The 24,924-nt window shown below is 39.5% G+C and overlaps 4 protein-coding genes across 10 annotated transcripts; 3 read left to right on the top strand and 1 right to left on the bottom strand.

The window, feature by feature from the left end:
• Nucleotides 1–4,426: 4,426 nt before the first annotated feature.
• LOC103721055 (peptidyl-prolyl cis-trans isomerase CYP37, chloroplastic) lies at nucleotides 4,427–18,349 on the top strand. Of its 6 annotated transcripts, XM_039125774.1 has the most exons (13): nucleotides 4,428–4,765; nucleotides 10,530–10,604; nucleotides 10,711–10,971; nucleotides 11,073–11,162; nucleotides 12,879–12,974; nucleotides 13,194–13,301; nucleotides 13,421–13,470; nucleotides 15,625–15,727; nucleotides 16,499–16,552; nucleotides 16,782–16,937; nucleotides 17,031–17,153; nucleotides 17,641–17,690; nucleotides 17,838–18,349. In XM_039125774.1, the coding sequence occupies exons 1-13, from the start codon at nucleotides 4,568–4,570 to the stop codon at nucleotides 17,947–17,949; spliced, it is 1,476 nt and encodes a 491-aa protein (XP_038981702.1). In that variant the 5' UTR covers nucleotides 4,428–4,567; the 3' UTR covers nucleotides 17,950–18,349. The 6 variants fall into 6 exon arrangements, with proteins under 6 accessions (XP_038981705.1, XP_038981702.1, XP_038981703.1 ...); XM_039125777.1 differs by lacking the exon at nucleotides 17,031–17,153 and having other exon boundaries at nucleotides 4,427–4,765; XM_039125775.1 differs by lacking the exon at nucleotides 16,499–16,552.
• On the top strand, nucleotides 9,236–10,014 carry LOC120110532 (secreted RxLR effector protein 161-like). Its single transcript, XM_039125780.1, has one exon. The coding sequence runs from the start codon at nucleotides 9,261–9,263 to the stop codon at nucleotides 9,963–9,965; it is 705 nt and encodes a 234-aa protein (XP_038981708.1). The 5' UTR covers nucleotides 9,236–9,260; the 3' UTR covers nucleotides 9,966–10,014.
• Nucleotides 18,350–18,808: 459 nt separating the features above from the next.
• On the top strand, nucleotides 18,809–22,186 carry LOC103721056. Of its 2 annotated transcripts, none has more exons than XM_026810011.2 (5): nucleotides 18,809–19,157; nucleotides 19,228–19,306; nucleotides 19,387–19,474; nucleotides 19,577–19,680; nucleotides 21,889–22,186. In XM_026810011.2, the coding sequence occupies exons 1-4, from the start codon at nucleotides 18,843–18,845 to the stop codon at nucleotides 19,653–19,655; spliced, it is 561 nt and encodes a 186-aa protein (XP_026665812.1). In that variant the 5' UTR covers nucleotides 18,809–18,842; the 3' UTR covers nucleotides 19,656–19,680; nucleotides 21,889–22,186. The 2 variants fall into 2 exon arrangements, with proteins under 2 accessions (XP_026665812.1, XP_026665811.1); XM_026810010.2 differs by having other exon boundaries at nucleotides 19,568–19,680.
• A 411-nt stretch (nucleotides 22,187–22,597) lies between these two features.
• On the bottom strand, nucleotides 22,598–24,229 carry LOC103721054 (caffeoylshikimate esterase). Its single transcript, XM_008811087.3, has one exon. The coding sequence runs from the start codon at nucleotides 23,788–23,790 to the stop codon at nucleotides 22,798–22,800; it is 993 nt and encodes a 330-aa protein (XP_008809309.1). The 5' UTR covers nucleotides 23,791–24,229; the 3' UTR covers nucleotides 22,598–22,797.
• Between the last annotated feature and the right edge of the window lie 695 nt (nucleotides 24,230–24,924).

Genomic DNA, 24,924 nt, shown 5'->3' with positions numbered 1-24,924 from the left:
CTGTAGGCAGCTTCTGCAATAGGCGGGAAAATGACAAATTTTCTTTTTTTTTCCAGCAACTTTAATGGAGTAATAATCATTTGCCATGTTAAATGTAGAAAATTTCTATATTTTGCTGAGCTGGTTTTCATACTATTTTTTTTTTTAGAGCAAGATGGACTGTAGGACTATATTTATTTATTTATTTAAATTTTTGAGAAAGGAGATTAATTTTAAATTTATTAAAGAGAATTTTTCTTCATTGGAAACCATAAATGACAAACGGATCTCACTGATTTATTGATTTGTTCTTGTTAAATAAACCTATCATGTGTTGTGAACTGCCGATAAGCACCGGAACGCTTGGGACTTGGGAGGGAGCCGGCCCTGTGCAACCTCAAGTTAGGTACCAATTACCAAAGTCTATCATGTACGAAATGTAATTTGCGTTTCCGCAAGGAAATCTCGTGACGTGCATCCATCAACAGTTAAGAATAAAAAAAAAAAAAGGAGACCACCGGTACGATGCCAGAGGGGAGCCCTGGCCTCAATGCTTATATTAAAATACTGTACGATGTACGGGTTGGAGCTTCAAACTTTGTCACGCGAAGTGCAGCCTTGGATATATGTTATGCAAAACTATATTAAAAACTAAATTGCACAACGCTCTACAATATATAATAAGATAATACTGTAATATAACCAGCTCTTGGGGGCTCTGGGAGGAGCTGCGACCTGCGGGATTGCAGCTTTGGAGCACTCCTAAAGCTAAAATTAGCCACCTTGCTAATTTATAATAATAATATAAAAATAAAATATAGCATGCACATTTTTGAGTCCAAACGGGTGCAATGTATATAAGGGAAAAATATAAAATTAGATTTTAACCGGGCAGAAACTTTATTATTATAATAATATAATATTTATAATATTAGATTGAATTTAACTATAACTTAAATTATTATAATATTAAAACATTAATATTATTATGATATTATAATAATAGAGGAGGTATAAATTTATAAAAAAAAGCTACAACGTGCATCGTGCGGGTTACATGCTGGATTACAAAGTTTTTATAGTATTTATAGCTAGCAGGGCAGTTATTAAATTGTTAGCTTTCATCTTCTTTTAATACTTTCCCTAATTTCACCTTTCACATGGGTACAATTTTTTCTCCTTTTCCAACTGCTCTAGAAAAGTCATGTAAAATGGATGTAATAGAATTGATAACTAAAATATAATAGAATATAAGAGATATATGAGCTTGATTATTTTTCACAATAAAATTTTTATACTAATATTATCATATACTATTAATATGCAAAAATTTTATTAGTTTTTAATCTATTATATCTGTTATCTATAAAATTTGGAAAAGAAGAAAGATGCCTATTACTTCTATGATAGCCCATTAGCTTGTGGGCCGGCCCGGAGTGGTCAGGCCCACAAGGCCTCATATGCAGAGCACGTGAAGGGACAGAAAGGAAGACTACTATTGGGAGTCTTCTTTCTTGCCGATCTCGATTGCAATCGAGTCGGAAAACCAAAAATTTCAAGGTAATCTGTAGACCGGATCTCGCCTATTTAAGATCACATTCTCCTCCTTTGAAAGTCGTCAAAGACTAGAAAAGAAATCACCACAAAATCCGAGGTCTCTTTTGGATCCTTCTTCCTCGATTCATCGTCGGAGAGCCGCCGGAGCGCCTCACCAAACCAAGGTAAGGCTCTTCCTTCTCATTCTCTTTCTTCTCTGTTGTTTCTGGCCTTATTTACCAAAATTGGAGCCGGCGAATCACCGAGAAATTGCTAAAACAATGGTATTGATCCAAAGATTGATTTTGATGATCATAAAATCTTGAAGTATAATTACTAATCTTTGTGTTGCAAGAACAAAGATAATTTCTTTTGCAAGAAATATGGCAAGTTGGAAGAACACAAGAAGGCCTCAAAAGTTCTCAAGAAAATTTGGAAGAAAGCTACACTTCATTGGCCCAAGTTTCAAGATCAAAGAATTCATGTTAGAGGAGCAATTATAAGAAAAATTCCAAAAAATAGTTTTTGAGTCGACTCCTGGAAACCTCGAGTCGACTCTGGCATAAATGGTAACTTTGGCACAGAGCTCGAGCTAACTCAAGTAGTTCGTGAACTAACTCAAGCAATTCTCGAGTCGACTCAAGCAGCTCGTGAGTTGACTCCCGCAGAGTAAGACAGAAACACATTTTCAGATGAACAGTACTCGAGCCAACTCAAGCTTGAGTCCACTCAAGCTTGAATCGACTCAAGCGTGAGCCGACTCCCGCAGGAAAAGACAGAAATTCAATTTTGAAGAGCTCGAGCTTGAGTCAACTCCCGACAAGCTCGAGTCGACTCCTGCTTCAGCCGAGTCAACTCAAGATCTGCTCGAGTCGACTTAAAAACTGTTGGAAGGCATAACTGCTAGTTTTTTACTCCCAACGGCTCTATTTTGTCTCCAACGGCCAGAATCAAGTTTCTGCCACATCAAAGACTATAAATACAAGGGAACTACCTCAGATAGAAGAGAGCTCTGCTATCCAAATGTCCAAATCATAAAAGAGATCCAAAAACCAGAGCATAGGAGTAAGCAACCAAGTGAAAAGCTTAAGAGTGTCTATTGCAAGTATTCAACGTCAAATCTATAGCTTTGGAAGTTGGTGAAGCATCCACGACAGCATTCAAATCACCAACAATGCTGTATGGTTCTCCTTGATCAGTTATATTTTTATTTATTGGGCAGTAGTTTTTATACTTTAACTCTTTTTATACTTATCTTGTAACAAGTTTCAGCTGCTGAAACTTGGGAAAAGGTTGGGTCCAAACCTTAATGAACAAAATGGAACAACTGCTTCATCAAATCCATGCACAGAGCTCGAGCTAACTCAAGTAGTTCGTGAACTAACTCAAGCAATTCTCGAGTCGACTCAAGCAGCTCGTGAGTTGACTCCCGCAGAGTAAGACAGAAACACATTTTCAGATGAACAGTACTCGAGCCGACTCAAGCTTGAATCGACTCAAGCGTGAGCCGACTCCCGCAGGAAAAGACAGAAATTCAATTTTGAAGAGCTCGAGCTTGAGTCAACTCCCGACAAGCTCGAGTCGACTCCTGCTTCAGCCGAGTCAACTCAAGATCTGCTCGAGTCGACTCAAAAACTGTTGGAAGGGATAACTGCTAGTTTTTTACTCCCAACGGCTCTATTTTGTCTCCAACGGCCAGAATCAAGTTTCTGCCACATCAAAGACTATAAATACAAGGGAACTACCTCAGATAGTAGAGAGCTATGCTATCCAAATGTCCAAATCATAAAAGAGATCCAAAAACCAGAGCATAGGAGTAAGCAACCAAGTGAAAAGCTTAAGAGTGTCTATTGCAAGTATTCAACGTCAAATCTATAGCTCTGGAAGTTGGTGAAGCATCCACGACAGCATTCAAATCACCAACAATGCTGTATTGTTCTCCTTGATCAGTTATATTTTTATTTATTGGGCAGTAGTTTTTATACTTTAACTCTTTTTATACTTATCTTGTAACAAGTTTCAGCTGCTGAAACTTGGGAAAAGGTTGGGTCCAAACCTTAATTGGACTTTGTAAAGATTTTGGTTGGTGAACCTTTGGAAAACCAACTAGGTTAATTGTGAACATGGAAAACAATTGGTATAGGTTTTGGTTGGTAAGCCTTTGGAAAACCAACTAGATTGATTGTGAACCCGAAAAAATAACGAGTTAGGTTTGTATAAGGGTTTTTTGTCTAATGAAAAATAGGTAGATTGATAACATACCATAACAGAGAGTAGGTTATCAGTTCCCTATATATATATATATATATGCATGTATATATACATGCATATATATACATACATACATGCATATATAATAAGAACAAATAACCATCAAAATCGAGCTATCTATGTTTTTTGAAGCAATGACAACGGAAAGAGTTGGAAGAGCCGATGCACTACAAAAAAAAGAAAAAAAGAAAAAGGGAGGGATGAAAGGATGCTTCGGAACGCTATTTCAATATTTGTTGTGAAGGGAATAATGATATAGAGCGGGAATGATTTTTTTTTACGGATTATTTTGACATATTAATAGACTAAAAATTTGGATTATTTTTGGTTCACATTTTATAGGGGCATGGAACCAAACGGGGAAGAAGATAAACAATTTCAATAATTCCGGTCACCCAGGATATCAAGAAGAATAAAGAAATGATTTCAATAAACATATGCATAAATAACATATTTGAGGTATGTGTATAAGATCGTCACAATACTGCTATGATTAATTATATTAATAAAAAGGGATTAATTGCACTCGCTCTCGATTTACTAATTGTAACGTTTTGGTGGAAGTCGCGGAGGTATCTTTGAAATTTTAGTATATTGAAATGGCTATTAGGGCAAAAATAAAAATTGTTATAGCGTTATCGTCCAGAAGATGAAGAATTAATTTGAGAGGGGATGATGGTCTGCGGTGGACCGAACTGGATAATGCGGCAAGAGTAGAAGAGGAAAGAAACCCCCGGCACCACCGCTACCACCGGTAACGGCTATTTTCTCCCCGATCTCCATGGCGGCGGCTCCCCTGGCGTTCGCCTACTATCATGTCTCTCTCTCGTCCGACGCCTCCGCCCTTCCTCCTCTCAGGAAGAAGCGGCCAGCTCCTCATGTCCCCTCCCCTCTTCTTTGGCAGCCGACGGACCGGAAGAGGGCTGCTCGCGTTCGAATCTCCGCCGCCGCCTCGTCCAAGAACCGCTCGTCCCCTCGGGTGAGTGGGTTCCTTCTCTGCTGACGACATCTTTGATCTCCGTTTCTTTCTTTCTTTCTATCTTTTCTTTTCCTTACTCCTCAGATGTTCTTCTTTTTTTTTCTTTCTCTTCTTTATATGACAACATTCGTTACTTTTGTTCTCCGCTCTGGATGCGCCTGATTGTTCTGAATGAGAGACATTTTGTTTGGAGATATAATTTGTCTTAATAGAAATTGTTGATTTCATATATCCATTATCTTCGAATACCTATTGATATGTGCAAGAACCAATCTGAGATATGCGCTTCTTGGCTTGAATTTGTTCCATGGTTAGCAGTAGGGTTGGTTTGACCTTATAAATAGTAAACATATAGTGTGTGCTGACTTTGTGATTCGAGCGATTTTTTTTTTTTTTTTTGAAATAATCCGGTTTCGAACCAGGATTCTATAGATTGATTCACAAGTTTCTTTTTCCTTCTTCTTGAACTTTTGTGAAGTGATAGATGTGTTCCCATGATTTGAACAGATCATATGATATTGTAGCAAGAAGAGGTAATTTGCTGGGTATTAAAAAAAGGTTGTGTAGTCACATTGCAGTTATGCTGACAGACTGAGCAATATCTCTCTGAATAAGTTATAAGTACCAGCAGTTTTTGAGGAAGATTTGATTTGGTGTGTTCTGTTTACAAATGGCATAATGTTGATTGATGAAAAGAGTCTTGGCTTGGATGCTAAATTTGAATAATGGGAGGCAAGTGTGAAAATTCCCCAAAAAAAATAAAGTGATCAAATTTATCCTGGATCTATAGCACAAAAGAACGGTGAGAGAGTAAAAAAAGTGTTAGAAATTAAGCTAGACCTTTTATTTTCCCAAGTCATTTATGATGTGTTGTTTCCCTATGTTTGTAATTCCTAAGCGTCAAATGTCTTTTGGTTTCCCAAGTGGCATGGGGAGATGGTTTTTCTCTTTATCAGGTGGTTATTTGATGCTTAGGGAATGCTAACGAGATTAATACTCTTAATCTCGGATTAGCTTTGGAGGGCCTATATAAGGGTCATGTAACTTGTTGTTTTAAATATATGAGAACCTGAGAAGAAAAGTTTATTTGTAGTACAACCCATTGGCTTGCTATTTTTTTTTCACTATTCATCAAGAGAACAACTTTCTTCTCTTGTTTTCTTCCCACAAAATTTGTTTGATTCCAACAAATTGGTATCAGAGCAAGGTTACAAGTTTATCTTGATGTCTTCCCATATGTTGCAACCACAACTTCCCAAATTCACCGGAAAGAATTATAGCCAATGGAGTCTTCAAATGAAGGTTCATTATGGATCCCAAGAATTATGGGATATTGTAGAGAAGGGTTTTGTCGACTTCGATAATGAAGCCTCTCTTACTCAATAACAATTGCATGAGTTGAAGGACAATCGCAAGAAGGACAAAAAGGCGTTGTTTTTTATTTATCAAGCCGTTGATGAGGTTATCTTTGAGAGGATTTCTCAAGCTACCACCGCCAAAGAAGCTTGAAAAATTCTATATGTTGCCTATAGAGGATCTGAAAAAGTTAAGATGGTTCGTTTGCAAACTCTAAGGAGTGAGTTTGATATGTTGCGAATGAAGGAGAATGAGACGGTTGAAGAATTCTTTAACCGTGTCACATCTATCGTCAATCAAATGAAGATAAATGGTGACCAAGTTGAAGAACAAAGAGTTGTAGAGAAAATTCTACGAAGTATGACAAGAAAATTTGATCATGTTGTTGTGGCCATCGAAGAATCAAAAGACTTATCCACTCTAACCATGGAAAGTCTTTTAGGTTCTTTACAACCTCATGAGCATCGTATTGTTCAAGCTACTCCACCCTCATTTGAGCAAGCCTTTCAAGCACAAACTTCAACTCGAGGTGGCCAACGTGGGGGGGGCGTGGAAATCTTGGAAGAGGAAGAAACATTAGAGAAAGAAATCAAGTACAAGAATATGGATCATCTTTCAACACAAGAGGAAGAGGCAGAGGTCGATCTTCTCTATCTCAAGTTCAATGCTATCATTGTCAAAAGTTTGGCCACACTATCAAGTTTTGTAGAAAGAAAATGACAGAAGAAAATAACAAGGAGACAAATTTCATGCAAGAGAAAGATCAAACTCAAGAAGAAGGTACTCTCTTTCTTGCCTGTTTGGCACAAGAATCTAATTCTCTTGATGTTTGGTATCTTGATAGTGGTTGTAGTAACCACATGACGGGGAATAGAAATGCTTTTGCAACTTTGGATGAATCTCTCCAAAGTGAAGTCAGAACGGGTGAAGATAATAAGCTTTTGGTGAAAGGAAGCGGAGATATTCTTGTCCATACCAAGAATGGCGACATTAAGCATATGGCTAATGTCTTCTATGTTCCTGGCCTAAAACACAATCTCTTAAGTGTTGGGCAACTTTTAAAGAAGGGGCACAATATTCAATTCAAAGATGATTCATGTGAAATTAAAGACATGAACAATGCTCTTATTGCCAAGGTGAAAATGACTCCAAACAAAATGTTTCCATTGAAGATGCAACATGGAGGTCTTCCTTGCTTCAACACCATCATCAAAGATTCATCATGGCTATGGCATCTGCGCTATGGGCACTTGAGTTTTTCCACTTTAACTCATATGTGTAAGAATCATATGGTGCGTGGCATGCCTAATATCATTATGCATGATCAAGTTTGTGAAGGATGTGCACTTGGGAAACACCATCGACACTCTTTTTCGGTAGGAAAAGTATGGCGTGCATCAAAGCCTCTTGAATTGGTACACTCAGATCTCTGCGGACCTATGAGGACAACTTCTCTTGGAGGTAACCGATACTTTCTCACATTCATTGATGACTTCAGTAGAAAAAATGGGTGTATTTTTTCAAAGAAAAATCAGAAGTTCTTGGTTTTTTCAAAACCTTTAAAGCCTTGGTTGAGAAGCAAAGTGGTTTCATGCTAAAAACTTTGCGTTCCGATCGGGGTGGTGAGTACATTTCCCATGAGTTTGTGGATTATCTTAAAGCAAATGGCATTTGGCATCAACTCACAACTCGATACACTCCACAACAAAATGGCGTTGCCGAAAGAAAAAATAGAACCATCATGGAGATGGCTAGAAGCATGCTGAAATCAAAAAGAATAAGCAATCATTTTTGGGCGGAAGCTGTGGCATATGCGGTTTATCTCTTGAACCGTGCTTCATCCAAAAGTGTTCAAGGAAAAACTCCTCAAAAAGCTTGGAGTGGTTTTAAACCTTGTGTTAGTCACGAGTATTTGGTAGTATTGCTTATTCGCATGTGCCAGATGAGAAAAGAGGCAAGCTAGATGACAAATCTGAAAAGTGCATTCTTCTTGGTTATTGTGAAAATTTCAAAGCCTATAAGTTGTTCAATTCCATCACCAAGAAAATTATCATTAGTCGAGATGTCAACTTCAATGAAGAAGAATCTTGGGATTGGGATGGCGACCATAGGAATGAAGAATCAATCATGGTTGATGTTAATGAAGACAAAGAATTGAATGGTGGTGATGGTGCAAGAAATGAAGAGGATATAACCCCACTTTCCTCTTCATCTTCTTCTCCATCCTCATCATCATCCTCAAGTGATTCAAATGCTCCAAGAAAAACCAAAAGCATAAGGGACATTTATGAAATGTCTAGGAGACTCTCTGAAGAAGACATGACTAATTTTGCTTTATTTGCTGATGCCGATCATCTTACTTTTGAAGAAGCATCTCAAGAAGACAAGTGGAGGCATGCTATGGATCAAGAAATTGATTCTATTCAAAGAAATAACACTTGGGAACTCATGGAGCTTCCAAGTGGTAAGCATTCTATTGGTGTGAAATGGGTATACAAAACAAAGCTAAATGCAAATGGAGAAGTTGAAAAACACAAAGCACGACTTGTTGCAAAAGGGTACAAGCAAAAATATGGAATTGATTTCCATGAAGTCTTCGCTCCTGTTGCTCGCCTTGAAACAATTCGCATGGTTCTAGCTTTGGCGGCGCAAAGAAGTTGGAAAGTTTTTCAAATGGATGTCAAATCGGCATTTTTGAATGGAGTTCTAGAAGAGGAGATATACATTGACCAACCACCAGGTTATGTGAAGAAAGGTGAAGAGAACAAGGTTTGCTGGCTCAACAAAGCTTTATATGGCCTAAAACAAGCTCCAAGGTCTTGGTATAACTCAATCAAGCCGTTCAAGCAAGCGGATCGTAGAAAAACCACTACTCAAAAGGTGTCCTTTTGAGCACACACTCTACTCAAAGAAGAACACTCAAGGTGATATTCTTATCATTTGCCTCTATGTTGATGACTTAATTTTTACCGGCAAATCTTAGCATATGTGAAGATTTTAAAAGAAATATGATGCATGAGTTTGAGATGACCGACATGGGTTTTCTTCATTTCTTCCTTGGAATTGAGGTAAAGCAGAATAAAGATGGGATTCTTATATCTCAAAGAAATATGCACGTGATTTGTTGAAGAAGTTTCATATGGAAAATGCTTCACCTGTAAGCACTCTAATGGAAGTTGGGTTGAAGCTAACTAAGGATGATGACAAAAGAATGATTGATGCAACTCTTTGTAGAAGTCTTGTTGGTAGTCTTATGTACTTGACTGCAACAAGGCCGGATCTCATGTTTGCTGTAAGCCTAATAAGCAGATTCATGGAGTCACCAAGGAGAATCCATTGGGAGGTTGCTAAAAGAATCCTACGATATGTACGTGGAACAATTGATTATGGCATACACTATGCAAGAGTTTCAAATTCAAGCTTGGTTGGCTACAGTGATAGTGATTGGAGTGGAAGTATTGATGATAGCAAAATCACTTCTGGCTTTGTTTTTCATATTGGTTCAGGTGCTATCTCATGGGCATCAAAAAAACAACCAATTGTGGCACTCTCTACGGCGGAAGCGGAGTATATTTCCTTAGCCTTAGCGGGTTGTCAAGCATTATGGCTAAGGTGGATTCTACAAGAACTCAAGCATTCTCAAAATGAAAGAACAAAACTGTTTTGTGATAATAGTTCGGCTATTGCACTTACAAAAAATCCAGTCTTTCATGGAAAAAGCAAGCAGCCAAGCATATTCGAATCAAGTATCATTTTATTCGAGATTTGGTCAAAGATGGAGAGATTGAGATCAAGTATTGCAAAACGGAAGATCAAATGGCGGATATTTTCACCAAGGCATTAAAAGTTGATGCATTTAACAAATTGAAGAAGAAACTTGGCATGGTCAAAGTCTAGCTTAAGGGGGGATGTTAGAAATTAAGCTAGACCTTTTATTTTCCCAAGTCATTTATGATGTGTTGTTTCCCTATGTTTGTAATTCCTAAGCGTCAAATGTCTTTTGGTTTCCCAAGTGGCATGGGGAGATGGTTTTTCTCTTTATCCGGTGGTTATTTGATGCTTAGGGAATGCTAACGAGATTAATACTCTTAATCTCGGATTAGCTTTGGAGGGCCTATATAAGGGTCATGTAACTTGTTGTTTTAAATATATGAGAACCTGAGAAGAAAAGTTTATTTGTAGTACAACCCATTGGCTTGCTATTTTTTTTTCACTATTCATCAAGAGAACAACTTTCTTCTCTTGTTTTCTTCCCACAAAATTTGTTTGATTCCAACAAAAAGTTCTTTAAAAAGTTATGCTTTTGACCTCTCATTTCTTATTTTAACTATATTTTTTCGTTTCAAGTTTTCACCTTAAAGGCGCACATGTTATGATCCATATTAATTTCGAAATAAAAAAGTTGCAGTTTTACAGATACAAAAAGCTAATAGCGAGAAATCACATGATTCGCTTGCAGCACCATGTTTCTGCAATTTCACAGGTGCTGGAATGTGCTAATATAGATGAAATCAATGGTTTTTATTTGATGATTTTTCTTGAACCTAGGATGGACTGCTTATCAAGGCTGTAGTGTTTAACTCTTCCAGGAGTCTTCAGATCCATGTCGTATTCCAACATCATCAGTCTTCTCATGGTTATATCATGGACTGAAGGGACATGAGTGTGCAATTGCTGCAATGCTCATATTTGCTCAAATATCATTTCCACTATCTATGAGCAATTGGAGCCCATGGTTGGCTTCTACTGCAAATGCAGTGCTTTATTCACCTGACACCAAGGTTCCAAGAACTGGAGAACTTGCGTTGAGGAGGGCTATTCCTGCCAATGCTAACATGAAAGCAATACAGGTACATATATTTGCTTTGAAGTTCTGTTAGTCATATGTGATGGCGATTCGTGCTAAGAGTATGTTGCTATGTCTGCATTACCTATCTGACCTTTCCTGTAGGAGTCTCTGGAGGACATCTCATACTTGTTAAGAATACCTCAGAGAAAGCCTTATGGTACAATGGAAGGTGATGTCAAGAAAGCAATAAAGGTGATGCCTTACAGAGCTTGTGGGCACTATTCATATGCACAAAATGTCGCTAACCTGTATATATTTAGAAATTTATGCTGCTGTCAGCTATGAACATATTGACTTGATTGATTAATTTGTCTCTATTTCCATAACGGCGATATAATTCATTTAAGCATCAGTCGAACATTTCTATCGAAATGTTCTTCAAAGTAGGTCGTACACTGCAGAATTGTTCTTTTTTTTGTTTCAATCTATATATCTTTACTGTGCTAATATCATCAATTAGATTTGATAAATTAAAGTTAGTGGCATTCTCCTTCGATTGGTAGAATTTGAAGATACTCAAAAGGAAGTAATAAAACATGAACAAGTGAATTAAGAGGCATGAACCTAGCATCTCCAGGAAAATGGTCCTAGAGGTTAAGACTTGGAAAGCATAGGGAAGACAGGAGTTTGCAGAGGTATAGCCTGGTTCTCTCTTTGACTGGAGTATTCTATGGCAAGCTTAAAAATTTGAGGAAGGGAGTGAAGACGTTACATGAACAGGTTGAATGTATGTCTATCCCCTGGATGGTGGTGATTTAGTGGTCATTTAGACTGAAAAATAGAGGTGCTTGGATTTGAGTAGAGCCTTCAGTTCATCCAATTCATCCAGGATGGATAATGTGCTGGAAAAAGGAGGTCAAAGGGGACATTGTTGTGGGGCTCACTATGTTCTTGACTAGTCATGGCTTGTCATATTCAATTCTTGAACTAATTTGCAAATAAAAGCTATCATGGAAATATTTGTTATAACTTGGTGTTTTTTCTTGAAAGCCCATGCTTGACAACCTTTAGAAGCTAGGCTGGAAACATGGTATAATTGTTACACATAATGTCATTGGTACTGTTTCCATTTACTAAGCACAAGATGGTTCTTGCATGTGGTGAAAATGGGAAGTGCTTCAATATTCCTTTGTTGATGCTGAAGGGCAGCAATCTTTACCTGTTGAGTCTAATCCATGGTTGATTTGGACAGTGAGGGATGAAATATGTGGATATCTTCTTAATCTATTCGGTTTGTTTGGGGTGCAAAACTGCCAGGTTCTGGGATCATTTGAAGAACAAAAAAATTACAGCTCATTAGATAGTATTAGACGGATTATAGATTTCTAGGGTTCATGAAAAAATTAAGTGTCTACTTCAGGTACCATTAGAGGAATAATTGATGTCTTGGTCAATAATCATTGTGCTTTTGTAGATCACTTTAAAAAACTTTTACTTATGTTAAGTCATGCTTGAACTCTTTAGAGAAAATTTAGAGAATAATTAAGATGATTTTTTGTGGACTTAACGGACAATGAATATTCTTTCCATAAATCAAGGAATTACTATGGTGATGAAATTATGCTTCCATGATCACATGTTGCATAATGTTATGAGCAAATGGCTTGCATTTGACATTGTTTTTCTTCCTGTCATATTGCTTTTTCTTTCCCAACAAAAAATTAATGACATCTGTTGGTAGGCATATAATGTAGTCTGTATTGTTTGGATGGCTGTAGTTTTTAATCAGTGTCCTAATATGGCCAGATATTATAGTTAAAAGATTTGAATTTGCATATGCAAAACTTATAACTTTTACGCAATTTCAGTAAAGAATCCTGTGAATATATACTAAAGTTACTGATATACACTGTTTGCTTTTCCTAACAATGGAATCTACTACTAAACTAGAGTTGTTCTGGTCTTCAGATTGCAACTGAGGAGCAAGAATCAATCTTGGGCAGTATACCAAAAGAATTTAAGGAAAAGGGTTCTATGCTGTATGCTTCTCTTCTAGATGGAAAGGTGCATCAGTCGTCAAAAGAAAAAAATGCAGTTTTTTTCATAAAAATTGGTTCCAAATTGATGCTGGAGCTCAATATTGTCCATCTGGTTTTTGGTTTCTTATTGACACTACTACTGTTTTGATTTTGGGATCCCATGTAATGTTATAGAAGATGGAGGTCAACCTAGTTAAAAGAAGATTTGTTATTGACTACATTATTTTTTTTGTAAATTTTTCAGGGGGGATTGCAGAACCTCATTGAGTTTATAAAGGAAAAGGACCCAGATAAGGTATCTTTAGGTCTGTCTTTATCTCTTGACACTGTTGCGGAACTGGAGTTATTGCAGGTAACATTATTTCATGTTATATTATGAACACTAGAAAATGTGAGTGAGAAGACAAAAACATCCTATTATAGTAACATCTTAAACTTATGGATGTCTAATATGTGCACTTCGTGGTATAGGCTCCAGGATTGTCATTTCTATTGCCTGAGCAGTACTTGAAATATCCAAGGTGACATCGAGCTCTCTCCCCACCTCCTCCCTCCTCCTCTTCCCCTTCTGCCCTGGTATCAAGATTAATACTTGACATTCACTTTTTGGTTCTGTAATTTGACTTCTATGTGTTAGTACTTGGTATTGTTACTTGATGTACAATATCATTTGTTTGTTATGGATGTTGAAAGTTATTCTGATATTCTGGTATATTCATTTAATGACTACAGAGATGCATAAGCATTTAAAAGCCATAGGTGAAATTCACAAGTGCTTTAAATAGTTTTCATAAATTCTCTGTGGATTATCTACTGAAAAAAATCCTATGTGGATTTATAACCCATTAACACAAATAAGTGGCAGAAAGTTTATTTAAAAAATGGTAAGACATGACATGTTTCGGATTTAACCTCTTGAAGCATCTTTTCTACTATAAGGTGTTGGAACTGGCATAAAAATTAAATTTGGTGGAAGTTCTGCCTCTGGCAATTCTGCTCCTTATTTTTCTCTAGCTCCTTTTGCTTTCATTGCAAAGTCCTATTACTGGTTATTGAAGATGGATGATAGTGCCATATGTCAAGGAAATGTTGCTTGCAGCGTATGCCGAACCGGCCCGTACCGGCCGGTACGGGCCGGTACAAACCGGTCCGGCCAGCTACCGGTACGCCGGAGCCGTTGAAACTGGTACAGGCCGGTTCCTCGCCAGAGACGAAGAAGACGAGGAGAAAAAGAGAGCGCGGGGAAGAGAGGGAGGGAGCCCACCTTCGGCCGCCATCGGAGAGCCGCGAAGGGGCGTCGGAGGCCGGTGGGGGGCGGCGGAGCCCGGCGGGGGATGGGGGAACCCGCGGGGGCGCTGCGGAGGCCGCGGCCGCGGCCGCGTTTTTTAATTTAGGGATTTTAAGTGAAGTTGGCAAATCGGTTGCCCCCGCGGGTTCCCCCATCCCCCGCCGGGCTCCGCCGCCCCCCACCGCCCTCCGACGCCCCTCCGCGGCTCTCCGATAGCGGCCGAAGGTGGGCTCTTTCCCTCTTCCCCGCGCTCTCTCTGGTTCTCTTCTTCTTCCCCGGTTCCGGCGGGAAAGAGCTTCCTGGTTCGTACCGCCCGGAGCACGGTACGAACCGGCCCATACCGACCGGTAGGCAACCGGTACGCCTACCGGACCCGGTACGGCGGACCTTGGTTGCTTGTAATTCTAATGTGGGGCATATAGACTGGCTTTTTAATATCGATAAAGTTAATTTTGTGCCCAAATGTTGTTGAGGGCCATGAAACTTAGGGACAAAAAAATCATGGTTTAACTTCATATTGCTAGCTTGGTGCAAAGAAATATATTGTTATTTCTGTTTGTATTGCTAATGTTCGAGGATATTGTTAATTTTCGAGGATGAATGATGAAACTGGAGCCCAATAATTCTAAAGCTTTTCTGATTTAAGAAAGAGGCTTTCCATATTTTCCTCACGGTAGTGGCGAATTTAAATTCTAATATAGCATGATGTTCCATATTCATTATATTGGAATTTAGACTTCAATCAAAGGAATGGGGGTGCCTATTCGTACAATTTCTATATATCAAATATGATTCCATTCAACTATCCATCTGTCTATCAATACATTCATCCATCTTGACAGATCTCTAGTCTCCTTATCTCTGTTTTGTAATTCATTAATCAGATATACAATTGTTTCAGGCAACCACAACATGGCTTGTTTGTAATTGGAACAAATATGCTGAATTATCCAAATAGAAATTATTTTAGACTAGCTTCTTGAATTTTATTATATTGTGCATTTCTTGGTTTTTGCAATGCCTTTCCTTTGGAAAGCTAATGTCAATGTCAATATTCTAGTGTTTTTTTGTTGTTGTTTTGGGGGGGGGGCTCATAATCCGTATTACATTCTAATGATGCTATTGCTGCAGTATCAGGAAAGCTGCATTGATAAATTGATTGTTTGTAAACAACTCTTGACGTGAAAACATAAAAATAAGTGTCTTATGCATCAGAAGGGGAGGGAGGTTAAAGTGCCTTATGTACGCAATCTCCTTGCAGTTTGTTTTGCTATATATTGCTTTGATCAATGTATATATTTTGCCTTGGTGGAAAGGCTGAAGTTCTGGAATCTATTGCATGTTTACTGACGCTCACATCAGGCATAACATATTATGCACTTTATAGGTTAACAGGGAGGGGAACTGTTGAATTCACCATTGAGAGAGGTGATGGTTCCACATTCTTTCCGACAGCTGGCGGTGAACCAAAAAGCCTTGCTACAGTTCAGGTTTGCCTAAGTCGATTTTGTGGATGACAAACGTTTAACATTAGCTCATGCAAACTTCTATTTCTGTATATGAGATAAGATATTTTCTTGTAGGAGGGCTTGACCTTGGATGAGAACTAGCATTGTAGCAGATTCCATATTGAAATAGATAAACGGTGCTTGTAGTCAATATATATGTAAAAGAGCTAAATATTTCAGGAAAAAAAACTAACTTCATAAAAGCGTTAGCCTAAACGCCGACAAATCTAATGAACTGAGATGAAACATTTCTAGTCAACTGTTAAGCTGCTTAGGCACTACTTGCTCTTGTATGATACTGTAGGCTTTGAAGAGATTTATAAGTGCACTACGTCAAGATACATAAGTGGTGGATTGAGAAACAAGTTTATAGATGGATTGATTACTTAGGCAATATCTCTTATTGGCCTAGTGAGACCTTGAAAGATTTGGCTGGAGCAACTAAAAGCACATTATGATGCAAGGATTTGTGACAACATTTGCAACATAGGGCCTAGAAAAATGTACAAGTAATCCACCCACTTTACTGTATCGACCAGCATAACAAAAACTGATACCATTTTGATGGTAAAATGTCGCATTGACAACACCATTGGTCCTTTATTTAATCTTCGATATTGGTGATTTTTCACTTGATTATATTCTAGTATGAATACTTCTATATTTGATTCATATGCCTTAATTTGGAACGGTTAATGAGTATGAGTTTCTTAAGCTTGGCTATGCTGTTCAATTCACTATTGACATGTTTAGGTTGTCATTGATGGATATTCTGCTCCACTGACAGCAGGAAATTTTGCGAAATTGGTAAGGTAGCTAAATCTGTCTTGGTGCTTTGTTCTTTTCCATTTTCTGTTTGGAAATGTTGGCATCTGCTTAATTTGAAGTTTGAACTAATGGCAACAAAAAGCTTTATAGGCAATTTATTTTTTAAAATCACACATGTTGTAAAATTCAAAGTAAATACTTGTTGCCTTTTTAGTTACGTCATCATTTATCAGAAATTTCAAATTGAAATATCAAGTTGTTCTTTTAGGTGCTTGATGGTGGATATGATGGGGTGAGGCTGAAATGTACAAACCAAGCTATTCTTTCAGATAATGAACCCGAGAGGTATGGATACAGTGTGCCCCTAGAAGTAATGCCTTCTGGACAGTTTGAACCACTATACAAGACAACTCTCAGTGTTCAGGTCTGTTTCGTAGATATTGGCAGTTATCTACAGTTATTAGAATTCTGGCCTTTGCATATTTTATTGTTTTTTCTCTCTTTTCCATCGGTATAGGATGGGGAGCTCCCCGTGCTTCCTTTATCTGTATATGGAGCAATTGCAATGGCACATAGTGTGGACTCTGATGAGTATTCTTCACCATCTCAGTTTTTCTTCTATCTCTATGATAAGAGAAATGTGAGTCATGTGCTACAGTTTTGTTCATTTGTCTACTAAATGGAATGATTTGTAAATGATTTTTGATAAGTTCTCTCCTCAAATACTAGATTCTCTAAATGTCTCCCTTTTGAGATTCTACAGTGTCTTTCTATGAATTTTTCAGTCGAGCCTAACCTATCATCGGATAGTTTGCAATCTAATGCCTATGGTTGGCATCCATATATGATATTGCCTATGTTAGTCCGTAGTTGACATGTGATTATCTAATTCATTCATTTAAAATGTGCAATCAAGGAACACGATTATATTTTACTTTTCATTCTAATCAGAATTTTGCATCATTCTATGAAAAACACGTTCAGTATGTTGTACTATAATTTTGAGTATTTTGTTGTATCTTTGAATTCATGCTACGTGATCTTGTTACGATTCTATCTTTGCCGCAAATGCTATTTCTTTTGCCCATTCTTAATATGATATCTATAAAATCCTTTTCCCCTTGCAGGCCGGCTTAGGTGGGTTGTCTTTTGACGAAGGTCAATTTTCTGTTTTTGGGTATTCCCCGAAACCCTCTAACGCGAAATGATGCGTAATTCCCGTTGAAATTAATGACATGAGACTGTGTAGATATATTACTGTGTGAGTTAGACTTAGACATGTCTTTTAATATAATTCTTCTACATATGCTGTTTCAATACATAGATATACAACTGCTGGAAGAGAAGTACTTTCGCAGATTAAAACGGGAGACTTGATTCGATCAGCAAAGTTAGTACAAGGCCAAGATCGCCTTATACTGCCAGATGCAAATTGATCCACTCTGCTGCTGCTGATTATGTTCCTTTCGTTCTTTTGTGCATTGCTCCAGAGAAGGCATGGATCTGTTTTCTGGCAGCTGCAGGTCGGGCCATTGATGAATTGCTTATGTATTTATTGTACATCAAAATCACGAGCATTTCGTGCTTAACACAAGCACTTGTGGTTGCTTGTAGCATACTTTCATGACCTCCATTTTTCCGTTTTACATGTCAGTTCTGGTGAAAAGCTCGTTTAGTGTGTTATCATCACATCTAAATTTTCTTTTTGGTTTTGATTCACTACATTTTATTTAGATAGCGCTTGGACACCTGTAACTGGATGTAAGTGAATCTTAGTTGCAGGAGGTGGTCCGTTTCTGGATTGTTATAAATCGACTTAAATACATTTTGAGAGTCCATTTGCAGTATTTAATATCAAATTGGTTATAAGATAAATTATTGCAACTGAAAAACATTTTAGAGATATCTTAGTGCAGTAATATTTAATGTTGTCCTTATAATATAATCTAATATAATTAAATTCTCTTTTTTAGACGAATAAATTTAAGATTTTATTTTATTACAATTTGAAATCTCCTGAACCAAACGCTAAAAATGCATTTACAAATACAGCAACTACAGTTAACCTCAATTACATGTTTTTTCCAATTACAATATTTGAAGCGCTACACGAGATATTAGTTCTACTGTTTTATCTGTTACCGTTTCGTTTGCGAGGGATGATGGAGTGGATTGTTTTTTAGGGATAGGTATACTCGGCTACAACAGCGTTATGCGACGGGCCCCGACGGATGCTTCTTGTACGTTTGTATATACCCAGGTATCGGCACCGGCATCGTAGCTTCTCATTATATACGGTTACCGATATATCCTGCGGGGGCACGCGAGGATGATGTTGGCTGCGGGCGGTGCCATTGCTGCTGCCGTTGCCCGGCCGCCGCCGCCTCCTCTGGTGAGATGTGGGGCTCGGAAGGAGGCGGAGAGTGCGGAGTTCAAGATGGAGGCCGAGGGGGACATGCGCCGAGGGATGCTGGGGTTCGGGCTCGGGGGAGCGGCGGGCAAGAAGAAGAAGAAGAGGAAGAAGGAGAAGGTCGAGGTGGTGTGGCAGTGCGCTCGGGGCTGCGGCGCCTGCTGCAAGCTGGACAAGGGCCCCGCCTTCCCCGCCCCGGAGGAAATCTTCGCCGACGACCCATCCCACCTCCAGGTCTGCTCTTCTCCCTTTGTTATCGGAACCTCGCTCGCCCGGTCATTCTTATTCTGTTTCTTTATTGCAGCTTTACAAAAGCCTGATAGGCCCTGACGGCTGGTGCGTCCACTACCATCATCCGACCCGGACCTGTTCCATCTACCCAGGTCGGTCTGCATCACGTTCTTTTTTTCCTTCCCTCTCTCTGTTTTCCTGAGCACAAGATCTTTCTGCTGGTGCTGCGCAGACCGGCCCTTCTTCTGCCGGGTTGAGCCTGCTGTCTTCCGGAAGCTCTACGGCATCGACGAGAGGAGATTCAATAGAGAGGCTTGCAGGTCAGCCCTCCTCTCCGATGCTTTCCCCCATTGTCACAATCGGCACTTCCCTCCCTCTTCTGCGTACTTGCTCACACTTAACACTTTTTGCAGCTCCTGCAGGGATACCATCAAAGCAGTTTATGGCTCCGGTTCGGAGGAGCTCAAGAACTTTGACCGTCTCACTAGAAATCCCAAATAAATGCTTGCTGTTATACTCAGTGGTGGTGAGTTCTGCTCTTGCTTCGTCCGCGATTACCGTTCTCAGAATAGGATCTCTTCGTTTGCATGATTTTATCTTTGTCTGCCTGCAAAAAGCTTCTCCTCAATTGCTCATATGCACTGGGGTTTTGGGGTTGGTTTTCTTCTTCTCGCCAAACATTCTCCGATTACCTTGTTTCCCATTACTCTTCAGGATTAATCCACAAGCTCACAGCCGTTCGTCCCAGAAGATGAATTTTGCAATTGTTGTCTTTGGTAATCCCCTGCGGGACGAAAACTAGAGCCTGTGATAGAGCTCTTCTCAGGGCGCGATGTGAAACCATCATCCTTACAGAACACCAATTAAGTCTTAATTAGGCTAAAGAGGGAGTGGGGGGAGAACCAGAAATGTAATGTTTGCTCGATTAAAGTAATCAAAAGACAACAGAGTACTTGCATATAAAAGAGAGAAATAAAAAATATGGTGGACTTCTCCTTAAATAAATGATGATAAGACTCAACCTACAGATATCACTCCACACATGGAAGAGGTAGCTTGAGTTGCAGCAGTAGCTATGTTAGACTGTTTGCTACCAAGAATAAGGGTCTAGGGTCATCACTTGGAGTGCACGCTCTCATCTTGGAGCCAGATCATTGAAAAAATAAGAATAAATCTGATTCTTCCATGGATTTCTAATTCCAATTATCGTTTCCATAACATGTGTTTTGAAGAATTCAAAACTGGTCTATAGTCTATACTCAGTCCAAACTTTGTGAAATGATGTATTACTGGACCATACCTAAACTCTTCCTGTTGAATTTTACCTCCTTGTCTCACAAACTAAAAACTTGCATAACTGATTTAAAATTTGCACGACTTCAGAAAGTTATATGGAAATTTAAATGTCACATGACTACTCCAGGAATGCTATAGAAATAACCCTAAAAACAAATCAAGAAATTCTGCAACAATGGAGATCTGGCATCTCTTCTGCTACAGTTGGTTGACTGCAGCACAGCTTCTTTTATTTGGATGGTTAAAACTTAAAGGTGCCTATACATTTCCAAATGGTCATTACATAAATATATAACCCATCTTACCTGAAAAACGTTGATTCCCCAAATTTTGACGATATAAAGGCCCCAATTGATCCATTTTTCCTTGATATGGTGCAATGTTAAACTACTCGTACATGGAGCAGTTGCAGTGGCATATAATGTGGACTGTGCAATGTATGCATAACCATCTTAATTATTCCTTAAGCTCTATGATCAGAAAAATGTAAGCACTACACTTTTTCAGCAGCTTTCCAGTACAGATATGACATGTGGATAGGCTTTGGTTGGTTTTCTATGGAAATTGAGATAGAGGGTTTTCTACATATATATTTGTTCTCTTCTTTGAGAATTTGATGCTATCAGACCTCTTTTTTCAAGTTTTAACTCAATCCCGATATATGGTCAAATACTCTTACCAATATAAAGATGTATAGGACTGTTTTTGGATTTATAAATTGTACAATGACATAATTGGCATCATGATGTGGGCACTCTTGTTCTGTGAACTATGATAACTTGGTTCCTCTTACGAACATAATGTAGCACTAAGGGACAAGATTTCATGCTGTGAACACTTCATGTATTAATATTATGTTGGTCCAAAGTCAACTGATCTGCTTCATCTATTTGCACATGTGAGTGCTGACATATGTAAAGATATTCTAGTTCTTATGTTGATTCAATGGTTTTACATAATTTCTGAAAAGTTCATTTGCTTTGTGTGCTAGAACTTGGAGAACATTGAATTATATTCCTGAATTTTTGTCAATTTTTGTCACTGATGGGTGTTGTAACTCACAGTGATTCTGAAGCTGGCATATAATTTAAATCAACATTGTCATGGGTATCTTAGTTTCTTGCATGCCACTTTCATGTTTGTAGTTTTATCAAAACCCTATTTATGCCACAAGTGCTATTGTTTTGTCAATCGTATAGTTCTAATTGTAATTTCCCCCACCCTGCACTATGGCTTAGGATGATTATCTTTTTACAAGGTTGATTTTCTGTTCTGGGGTATTCCTTGAATCTACTACTGCTGCGACGTCATGTATTATACTTACTGGTTAATGACTCTTTATGTGAATCCCTTTATAAAGATCAGTTCATGAAAATAATAAGTGATTCCTCATTCTTGCAAATGCGGTGTGTTATATATATTCTGTTTTGGTATACAGATATGTAACAGGAGAGAAATACCAGCACAGATTAAACGATGGACTTGATTCCATTAGCAAAGTTTCTGCAAAAGCACAGGAACCTTTTATTACCAGATCGAACTTAAATCTGCTTGGCTGCTGAACATGTTGCTTTCATTATTATTGTCATTATTATCATTATTATTGTCACATTAAGGAATTGCTTTTAAATCGCAAGTATGATGCTTCCATCTACTACTCTGCACTCTGCAGTTTGGACATTGTAATGTTTTTTATGTAAAAATATTCTAATACTTACAAATGTTTAAGAATCTGATGCCGTGTTTCAAGAGCACTGGATTTGCATATGAGCAAGCTCATCCAGAGTAATATTTGGACGCGTCGTACAGTAACATCTGTAAACAACTAGTAGTACTGACGTTCACAAAGTCATGCCAGCTCACAGCTGCAGGTGTCTTGCAACGGACTTGCTCTTACTCTGGCATCTTAATCACTCGTAGAAGCTAAAGCTGATCCTTCCTCTGTTCAGAATCATCTTATTCTTTTTTAATAAGCTATCAATCTTTGGAAGCATACATTCATACAAGCCATTGATCGAACTGGTGAGATCAAGTCTGGCTTGTGATTATTATCTACTGGAATATTAGACATCAGAAATTGGATCTACCCTGTATCAACCTTTGGGAAATTGGATGTAAGCACGAAACAGACAACAGAAAGCGAGAAATCAATGATCGATTGGGTGTTTCGTATGCTTTATTTCGGAATGGAACATCCAAAAGGGGGGAAAAAAAAGGACCAATTTAGTTTTTTGTGATGTACTGTTTCAGATAATAGCAGCATCAAAATAATACAAGATCGGTTTCTTCAGAAAGTGTCAGCTATGAAGAAGGGAGCACAATGTAATTTTTGTTTTGTTTTGTTCTTTCATCGTCGAGCTCCTCCGCACCTCTCGTTGAGCCAGGCGAGGATATCGTTGCGGACGAGGGCGACGTTCTCGTCCGTCTCGCCGAAGAGCAGGGAGTGCATCATCCCCTCGTAGATCCTGATGGTCTTGTCTTCGCTCCGGGCCGCGTCGTACAGCGCCCGGCTCACCGCCGGGTCGGTAACGACGTCGGCGCTGCCGTGGAGCACGAGGAAGGGAAGGGTCACCTCCGAGAGGCGGGATCCCAGGTCGTCGGTGGCCCGGAGCAGCTCCACCACGGTGCCCAGCCTCGGCTTCCCCCGGTACCGCAGGGGGTTGCTCGCGGCCACCTTCCGCTTCGCCTCGACCCTCACCGACTTGTCGACGAGGTCGGCCGTGGGAACTATGGGCAGCGTGGGAGCGAGCCGGGCAACGAAGGTCAGGACTTGCGGAATGGGCCACCGGGGGCGGATGCTGTCGGAGATCTTGCACATGGGGGCGACGAGGACGGCGCCGCGCCAGACAGCCTCGGGGCGGCGGTCGCGGAGGTGGATCAGGAGGCAGAGGGCGCCGCCCATGGACTCGCCGTAGAGGAAGCAGGGGAGGCCGCGGAGCTCCGGGGAGCGGCGGACGGAGTCGAAGTAGGCGAGGCAGTCGTCGGCGACGGCGGAGAGGTCGGGGAGGAAGGCGCGAAGGCCGGGGGAGCGGCCGTGGCCGGGGAGGTCGATGGCGCAGCAGGCGAAGCCGTGGCTGGCGAGGAAGATGGGGGTGGCCTGGAAGGTCCAGCTGATGTCGTTGCCGTAGCCGTGGATCATGCAGACGAGGGCGCGGGGGGGCGAAGAAGAGGGCAGCCAGGAGCGGGCGAAGAGGGACAAGCCCCCCGGCGAGGCGAAGGACGAGCTCGTGCCGCGGATGCCCTGCGATGCGTAGTACTCTTCCTCGTCCGCGGGATCGTCCCCCCAGAAGTGGCGCTGCTGCTGGTGGTGGTGTTGGTTGCGGCCGGCCGCCTCCTCCATCCCGAACCGATTAGGAGTGATTTGGCGACGGTCGAGAGGGGGAGGAGGGTCCTCGCTGAACCTACCGGAGAATGGGGTTTGTTTTGTCCAATAAGAGCGATCAACATTTTGACTCTCGAGTGGCTAACCTAAAAGGCATCTGCCTCTACGACTGTGATCCGAGGTGGCTGAGAGGGCATCATTTTTTGATTGACGGTCATGATTTTATTTATGGGGCGCAAAAAAAAAAAAAAAAAAAAAGTTTGGGAATGATTTTATCATTCTCCGACTCTTTGGGCTCTTACAGGGAGGCCCAACCAAAGGTTGGGACTCTTTGGGCTGATACAATATAATTAAATTATTGGTTTTGGTTGTGCTATGGAAATAATCTGGATATCTTTCGTGTTTAACTACAATGCAATTATACATTTAATGATGGGACACTATAATTATTAAAATTATTAAGAAATGATAGTGTCAAGGTGACTGCTATTAATAATTTGAAATGTAATCTACTTCAATTTTTGACGACATGGTGATATGGTTGCTTTTTCGCTGAAATTATGATTATCATTTCCGATATAATTAATACGTGTTAAAGATCTAAATTATGTTTTATAATATCAAGGTGTTATGTATTATTCTGATGTTATATGTGATAATAAAGAGTGATATTGTTGCCTCTAAACCGTAAAATGGATCGACAATCTAAATTATGGTTTTAACAATATGGTAATTCAATTTGGAAACTTTTTTATGTTTACATACTGAACCAGATTGAGCACGAATTGAAGCAGTTGTGCTTAGCACAAATGGATCATCTGGAGCACCGGATGTTCATAGAAAGAAGTAAAGGCTATAATCCATGGATTGAAAAATCTTCCTCTTGCAGGTAACAGCCATGGCAATGAAGTAATCGGTGTATGTACACACCATGGTTTGTAATGTCAAATGCTTTATGCCAAACTGTTGGCTGACATGCCCCAACGACATTATCCAGCTTGCCACAAAAAGTTTCATGACTGGCCAATTAGTCTCGAACTTAAAAAGGTAGTTCTCAAGGTTAAAGCAAATTATATTGCTCCTCTTTCTAATATATGTAATTGTATAAGAGAGAATGGTGGTAGGGAGAGATTATGAGAGCAAGAAGAAGAC

Source organism: Phoenix dactylifera, chromosome 4 (genome assembly GCF_009389715.1).
Source record: "Phoenix dactylifera cultivar Barhee BC4 chromosome 4, palm_55x_up_171113_PBpolish2nd_filt_p, whole genome shotgun sequence".
Classification (NCBI taxonomy): domain Eukaryota; kingdom Viridiplantae; phylum Streptophyta; class Magnoliopsida; order Arecales; family Arecaceae; genus Phoenix; species Phoenix dactylifera.
The sequence above is the reverse complement of the archived record's forward strand: the minus strand, read 5'-3'. Positions and strand labels throughout refer to the sequence as shown.